The sequence below is a fragment of the Leguminivora glycinivorella genome, chromosome 9 (assembly GCF_023078275.1).
Source record: "Leguminivora glycinivorella isolate SPB_JAAS2020 chromosome 9, LegGlyc_1.1, whole genome shotgun sequence".
In the NCBI taxonomy this organism is placed as follows: Eukaryota; Metazoa; Arthropoda; class Insecta; order Lepidoptera; family Tortricidae; genus Leguminivora; species Leguminivora glycinivorella.
Window position 1 is genome coordinate 8,924,985 of NC_062979.1, and position 8,639 is coordinate 8,933,623.

Below are 8,639 nucleotides of genomic sequence, written 5' to 3' on the forward strand. Positions count from 1 at the left end.
CTGCCGGTCTAGCCGAAGTGACGATCATTAACGCTATCCTGATGATCGAAATGCAACTGGCTCTGTTGCGCCACTTGCGCCATAAGGAAGAGCGATAGAGACAACTATCTCTTCTTCTTCCTCGGTCTCTCATTGCTGAGTATCGCGACCGTATGTCCAGCGTGTCCACAGTGTGCGGTCACAGTATAAGAAAGAGTACTGTCGTACAGTATGGACTCCCACTCCCCGCTGAAAGTGCTTACCTCCTGTCAAAAACGAGACCAGTCGACCTAACATATCTCACTCATACAGACATGGTACGCGTTTATCTACACAGACTGTGTGCGTAAGAACGCGCCTCTTTCATATAGTTGATCACCATTGACCAAGGTGTGGTGAGGTCATGCGTGTTGCGCGCCGCCACTAGCCACCCTCTTCGTGGGCTCATGGGCTTGCCATCCATTCGCCCCACAACGATCACCTTCTCTTGTTCATGCAACTAGCTATGATAACATGAGCGTAAGCGATTGTGACGTTGGCTAGGTACCCTGTGCGCCACTCGAGATTTCGAGCTGCGTTACTGCAACGTATTCTAAAAGGATTTTCCGAGTTAGGAAATTTTATCTTTGCACTGGTAAATTACGTGAGAGTGAAATTGAAGTAATGTAAAAACACGCGGTCAGGTGATGGTGTAGACACAAAGTTTATTATTAAAGGGTTTCCTACACACGGTACGGGTTTGCATCAGTTTGCAGCATATTAATTATATCACGACTATCTAACTACCTATTAAAATATCAACTATACAATATATTTTATATAATGTATTTTAAAATTTGAGTAAAAGATAAGACAGTGTTTTGCGGCAACGGCAAGACTATGTGTCTAGGCTAAAAAAGCCTAACCCCCTTATTCATAAACGTTCACTAAAGTTATCAAGCCGATAATAGTTATTTGTTATACAAGGGGGCAAAGTTGTATTTTAACGCCGAGTGTGGAATTAAAAAACGAGCAAGTGAAAGGATTCTATAGTTGAACCACGAGCGAAGCGAGTGGTTCGAGAATAGAATCCTGAACTTGCGAGTTTTTTAACACACGAGAAGTAAAATACATTTGCACCCGAGTGTAACACAAAACTTTTCCCCTCACTATAGCGAGGAAACTACAACGCAAAAAATGCGTTTATCACTGCTTCCAGTAGTTCCACAGGTGGTAAATCATCTTTATTACTAGATTCACCTACTTTTATCAATTTTAAAGCAGTTATTTTGACTTTATTCAAGGCCAAATTACTTTACCCACTAGTGGATAAAATGCGTTTTTACCCGCTGGTATTAAACGACAAAACACGTGTTTCCGAGCTAGTGAGGGGAAAAGTTCGTTTGTCCCTTTCCGACGTATTAGTGTGAAAGTTTATCGGCTTGATAACTTTAGTGAAAGTTCGTTTGTCCCTTTCCGACGTATTAGTGTGAAACGACGTATCAAACGACGTAAAAGTTTATCAGCTTGATAACTTTAGTGAACGTTTATGAATAAGGGGGCAAGAGTGTGTAGTTACCTAAGTCATTAATATAGCTAAAGACGCATACTAACATACTTACATACATATATACAATCACGCCTGTATCCCATAAAGGGGTAGGCAGAACACATGAAACTACTAGAGCTTCAGTGCCACTCTTGGCAAATAAGGGGTTGAAAGAAAACGAAACTGTGACATTGCAGTGACAGGTTGCCAGCCTCTCGCCTACGCCACAATTTAACCCATATCCCATAGTCGCCTTCTACGACACCCACGGAAAGAAAGGGGGTGGTGAAATTCTTAACCCGTCACCACACAGGCACACATACATACACATACTTACACTCTCTTATATACGCATTGATGCTTTGGCAGTCAAGATATAGACCAGGTACAACTTTTGAATTGTAAAATTGTCTAATTATCTGAATTGACTAAAATACGCGTTTTTATATTAAAGGAAAAAAATGGAAAAATTTACGCTTCCGGCGGGACTTGAACCCGCACCATTTTTGCAATCCGTGCAATGCTCTTACCAATTGAGCTACGGAAGCCACGCCGGACTTCGCAAATCTTTCCATGCCTTTCCTTTTGTACACACGTCTTGGGGTGACGTCTAGCGCCATCTACCCTCCTGCCTTTCCTTTAATATAAAAATGTTTAGAATCGTTAGCAGACGTTTCTGCTTAATAAAAATTAATTTAAAATACGCGTATCAAACCTTCGCTAATATTTAATTACGTCAATAACACATCACTAGGAATGCTCACAACTCATTTCACTCAATCGAGTGTATAACGATTTGCAAGATATATACATGTACTTATGTATATATAAAACATTTCCCTTTAAAATTCTGACTCCTAACTCAACCGATAGATCTTATATTCCAGATCAACGATTCATTCACCTCACTTCATCTCGTTTCCACCAGATGAAATCCTTCAAAGTATCCATAGCCGTAAAATTCATTTAGATTACGGGCAACTCTAAGTTTCGCATGGTTGAACCCGACCACTTTCAACTACGTGTTCGCGAGATAACCAGCATATGCTTTTAGCTTTGATAAGAAAATCTGTGAAAATGTCTTATGGGGAGGGAATTTTTAAGTGACTGCGATAGATCCAAGCGGTTTAAACAAGATAATATATTTGCAGTCCATGGTCCGAAACGATTTTTGTGATAGCGATATTTGTGTCGCTTAACTTCAAAGTTGGGCAAATCCATTCTGCTTTAAGGTTGATTATGTATAAAAATATATATATTCTGAAATAATCAACCTCATAGCAGAAGAGATTCTTCGCGTATGAAGTTAAACGACACATTTCAACTGTGGGCAATATCAATAGGAGACAAGTAAAATACTATCCTTTTTCAAGTAAAATAAATGGGGCACCAATACCAAGGCACACAAATTTAAGAATATACAGATACTTAATTGGGAAATTTTGTTTTCAGGCTACTGCACGCTGCGCTAAACGAAGTTGACCAGCACTATTCAACAGAAAAATAGTATACATAGACATACCTTGGCCAATAAATAAGAAAGCCTGTACCTACACAGTTTAAACAATAAATATTTCTGATTTCAGATCACATTTTTGTTGACCTCGGCTCCGCCTTACTGAGACATTTATTACTTTACTGGTCTAGGTATGAAATAGTACAATACGATATAAGTGCAAAAAAAGGACGTACGAAACGAGTGGCGATAAGTAGATAGTTTTAAATCGACACGAGTTACGAATTTCCTTTTCGCACGTGTATCGTACGACATTTTCAGTATAGATGTCCATCCGAAGTTTCGACCTGACAAGAAATGAACCATTCCCGCACTAGTGCGTAAAAAAAACACCATGTGTACTAAAAATTAATATTTCAAAACTTTATCGCTGATTTTTCCAAAAATAAATATTGGGTTGGCACAAAAGTAATGACACACTCTACAAAACTCTATACATTTCCTTTCTTAAGTTAATTGTTTTCGATAATATTCTAGTATGTTGTAGAACATTCTAGGTACTTCTAATGTGAGGGTATATAAAGCCGCCCTCGTGATTGGTTTAGTTAGATAAATAAAATGGACGAGCGACAAGTTCGAACACTTTACTTATACGAGTACTTGTTAGGCCACAGTGCGCGGGCTGCGGCTGACAATATCAACACTGCATTGGGCGCTGGAAGTACAAGCCATGCCACGGTGTCCAGATGGTTTGACCGTTTTAAATCAGGAGACAGGAGCCTTGAAAGTCAGTCACGCTCAGGGCGACCACCTGCATTCAATGATGACGATTTACGCCGCGAACTACAGTCGAATCCTGATGCTACTATTCGTGAATTAGCGGAAGCACTTAACTGCAGTCACCACGCTGTGGAATACCATCTGCATGAGCTTGGGTATCGAAAAGTTTTGGCTCGATGGGTACCGCACATCCTTACCGACGCCAGTCGTGCAGTCCGTATCGCCATCTGTTAATCACTTTTGCTGCGACCCCGACGTAAAGGATTTATTATGAGAACGATACACGTCGTGCTTTTTGGCTGCCTCGAGAAGAAACGCCACCAACTCAACCGAAGCTGAGCAAAAGAACCGCTTAAAAGTTTTGCTTTGTTGTTTCTGGGACTCGCAAGGCATTCTGTTTCATGAACTATTACACAATGAAACTGTAAACGCTAACAAATATTCAACACAGCTCACCGAACTATCTTCTGCTATCAAGAAAAAACGACGAAGACGAGCCACTGTAATTTTACTACATGATAACGCTCGACCTCATGTCGCATCTACCGTTCGCCAACAGCTGCAGAACTTGGGCTGGGAGACGATACCCCACCCACCTTATTCTCCAGACCTGGCACCATCAGACTTTCATTTAGAGCCCTGAAACGACATTTGCGGGGTAAACAATTCAATGATTTCCATGATGTACAGGTGGAGTTGAACAACTTTTTCGAGGCACATCCATCAGAGTTCTGGGCGAAAGGCATCCAAACTTTGCCGGATCGTTGGCAAGAAGTCATAGATGCTAATGGTGATTACATCATCGACTAAGCTTTTTGTATTGTAATAATAATAAAAAATATAAAACGTAAACCAAGTGTCTCATTACTTTTGTGCCAACCCAATACAAAACGTAAACTCTTAAAATAAAAAGTTGTAAGTACTGGCATAATTTTCAAATATCAAATCATTTATTTTGTAATAAAATTATTAGAGATAAGACGATAGAGAAATCGGTTTTTCATTCTTAGTCCTCATTTTTGTCTATAGGTATTGATATTATCCTCCATACTAATATTATAAATGCGAAAGTAACTCTGTCTGTCTGTCTGTCTGTCTGTCTGTCTGTCTGTCTGTCTGTCTGTTACGCTTTCCCGCTTAAACTTCGCAACCGAATTTGATGAAATTTGGAACAGACAATCTTTAGACCCTGAGACAGAACATAGGCTACTTTTTATTTCGAAAAAAAGGGATGAAGGGGTTGAAAAAGAGGTTGAAAGTTTGTATGGGATTTCTTAATTTTAAATGATAAAACCATGAAACTTTATATTTTAGCACTTGATAAGAAATCATTAAACATATATTTAAAGTCACATACCTACAGGTCGAACGCGATTAATTAACATTATTTTTACCTTTAAAATAAACATGGTGGGAAATAAACATTAACTAAAAGCGGGTAGATTATATTTATTTGTCTACCCCGAACATTTATATAAATTAATATCGGGTAGTTTTGTGTTGTTTACATCTCCGGTGACATTTTGCTAGGACGTCAGTCTGCCGCGACCACGGCCAGTGCAACCTGGCCGAAACGTTGGGAAAAAAGGTAAAAATAATGTTAATTAATCGCGTTCGACCTGTATGTGACTTTAAATATGTGTACAAAGCGCGAGAACTTAAAGTGTTATATCATTAAACATCTTGATAAGGGATAGGGATAGGGATAGGGATAGCGATAGGGAAAGCGATAGGGATAGCGATAGGGATAGCGATAGGGATAGCGATAGCGATAGCGATAGCGATAGCGTTAGCGATAGCGATAGCGATACGGATACGGATACGGATAATATGGGTATCGTTAGCGGGATACGGATAATCGGTCGGCGGTCTCTTACAATCAATGTGCTCTAAGACGATCGTTGTTTGCTTGCTTGAAGATTACGTTTGCGATAAGTATAAGCAAAATGTAAAAAATTGTAAGGGATAATAGAAAAAAGTACTTTTTACCCACCGATCATAGTGTCGAAATACGGGCTATGTGGGATGTTTATAAAGGTTTCCCCAGCGTATATAGAATTACCTACGCTGTGGTCGATGTGTAATATTTCTACAATCATTGCAAGCAAAAGTATTATGTGCAATCGAAATAATCGCAGATAAATATACCTACAGAGAAACCTACGGTCCCTACGGATCCAAATGAAAATCTTAATGAATACTTTTATTACGCGGGCGAAGCCGCGGGTAAAAGCTAGTTGGAAATATTTTTACATAATTCGATATATTATTTTAATCATAGCTAGGTTTGATTTTTTTTTCATACTTGATTACTGTAAAAGTTTATCCCAAAAATTGATTTCGTACAACCTCCAGCTCAGCCTTCAGCGCAAAAATTTACAATTGTACATAATTTGAAAATAACCACAATTATTTACATCAAATTGTGTCAAAAATTTCCATGATTTCAATGTTCTTGAAGGAAAATGAACCCTCTTTCCTCTTCAAAGCGTCAGAGACTTCATTCGATGTCAAAAAGTGACGTAGCCGCATTGAAATTACATAAATCGTTATCACAGAAATTGAATAAGTAATTATAACGAGGGAACTTGATACACCCGCGCCAAATGTACCCTTCGCTCTTGAGTGACCGTATGCCACATACTTCATCGACGTTGCAGTACTGACTTGGCAGGACCCGGCTGAAAATCAATATAATTAATTATGATACACATATTATATTATTAATATTTACTACCTATTTTTCTCGAGAGGATGGATGAGGATCGAAATGTGAAAGAGCATACCTGGGTCGCCAAGCAGGAGGACGACCTGCCGAACGCCCTAGGTATCGCTGGAGCGACATGGTGGAGGCGGATCTGTGTGAACTCCAAGTCAAGTGGCGAGAGGTAGCGCAGAACCGAGAAAAGTGGCGCTGTCTTGTATCGGAGGCCAAGTCTCATTTTGGGGCACTGAGCCAACGGAGTAAGTAAGTTTAGTAAAAAAAAAAAAAATTGAAATCAAAAACTTCCGACATAGCGGACCGATTTTCATGGATCATGGCTAAGAACACTCCCGACTAATTCAGCTTTAAACAAAAAATAGACTAGACAGACACACACACAGACAGACAGACACGTCAAACTTATTAACTTACCCGTCGTTTTTGCGTCGTGGTTAAAAACATACAAAAAGGAAAATAAAAGAGGAAATAATTACTTATCATTTAGTACAAGTTAAGGTGTCCCTTGCAATTAACTTTTTCTGGTGATGATAGAATCATTGTCAATAATATCACCAGATAAATAATTAGGCATTTTCAAATTCTCATCCAGTCTCAATAAAAAAGAAAGAGAGATGGCATTGTGCGAAGAAATATTACATATTTAGATAAATAAATACATATAATTGGGAAACAAATGACTAAAGAATAAATATTTGTGTTAATCACACAAATAAATTCCTTAACCGGGATTCGAACCCAAGAGAATCGGCTTCGCAGTTTCACTGATCCTAGAAATGCGTATATTCAAAAAACTTACTATTTCCCTTCGAGACAGTTAATATCTGGTACCTCATGAACCGTTTGATTAACTTCGCAATGTATACAAGCCATTTGATTATAAACTGAATTTCTTAATCTCCTCCCATGGGTCAACTCTTGTACATTGTACAGCCATTCTGTCTTATTGGTATAGGTGTATGGTAACTCATGCATTGGTATTGAGTTGCAGAGGTTGCATGAACAGACATATGTTGTGAGGTTTGAAAGACGATTGAAGCAGCCGCGATCCACTATGCCGAAAGGTGTTTGCATTGAATAGCATCTATCGTTACCATTATTACAGCGTATCAAGGGAAGTCTGCAAAACACACAAATAAAAATCTCTCATACTTAACGTATGCGTTATATACATAGGTAAAACTGGGCGCCCTCTTAAAATAGTTGGGCGAAATCCGACGCACGCGGTCCAAAGCCGGTCCAAAATATTATAGAAAAAAAAACCTCAAGATACAAAACAAAAATATTTTACATAATGTCAGTAAGTTATATAGTACAGGAATAGTAGGAATTAAAAAGAGGCAACATCGTAGTGGCGTCCCTTTCAAAAAAGCAAATGTATTAAAATGGGACGACACTATGGTGTTGCTAGTTTCTAAATTCTACCCTCTTTTTTGAGGCTGTAGTTGTCGCATAAGAATGTAAAATGGGACTCACAATTTGCTTGATGGATTATTGCAATCCTTGTTATTCACATTATCACAAAATATGCAAGCTAATTTTCTCATTTGTTGATCCATCAAACCCACATCTCCATCAGGGTCGGACATAGCAATTGGCCCAAGGGTTTCGCTTTCTAGCTCATCTTGTTCTACTAATTTACGTTTTGGCAATGTTTGTTTTGCAAAAGATTTTCGGTCTTGTTTTTGTGTAGACGACGCTGCGCCAGAAGCAGAAGGTAGTTTAGTACTTTTTATTAACTTGTATTTCTTAATTATTTCAGGATCGGTAATTTTAAAAGTGAAATGTTTTGTTGAAGGTGATGTACTGTTTACAAACATTGCAAGAATTTTGTTTCTTTTTTTTGTAATGTGTCTAAATTTTTGTAACAACTCTTGTGCCGGGGCAACTGTCAGATTAAATTGGACGCTTTTTCCAGGTATTTCATTAGAGTTAAAGGGTACCTCATAAGGTTCAAATATTTCTTTGATATGGCCAAAAAAATCCGAAACCAAATCACTTTGCACTTCCTCAGTCACAGTGGTTGAAATCACCGTAGTGGTATCATCATCGTCTGCCATGCCCATTGGGTAAGCTAAAATAATGTCGTCATTTACATTTGAAATATTACTTATATTGCAACTTCCGTATGTTATTATAAAAAATATGTTTAAAATTGTATAACGAGTGCTTAT

The 8,639-nt window shown here is 38.5% G+C and overlaps 1 protein-coding gene across 1 annotated transcript; it reads right to left on the minus strand.

The window, feature by feature from the left end:
- Window positions 1–6,032: 6,032 nt before the first annotated feature.
- LOC125229306 lies at window positions 6,033–8,585 on the minus strand. Its single transcript, XM_048134107.1, has 3 exons — window positions 7,942–8,585; window positions 7,265–7,585; window positions 6,033–6,424 (listed from the first exon to the last, which is right to left on the minus strand). Exons 1-3 carry the CDS (start codon window positions 8,529–8,531, stop codon window positions 6,244–6,246), a joined length of 1,092 nt encoding a protein of 363 aa, XP_047990064.1. The 5' UTR covers window positions 8,532–8,585; the 3' UTR covers window positions 6,033–6,243.
- Between the last annotated feature and the right edge of the window lie 54 nt (window positions 8,586–8,639).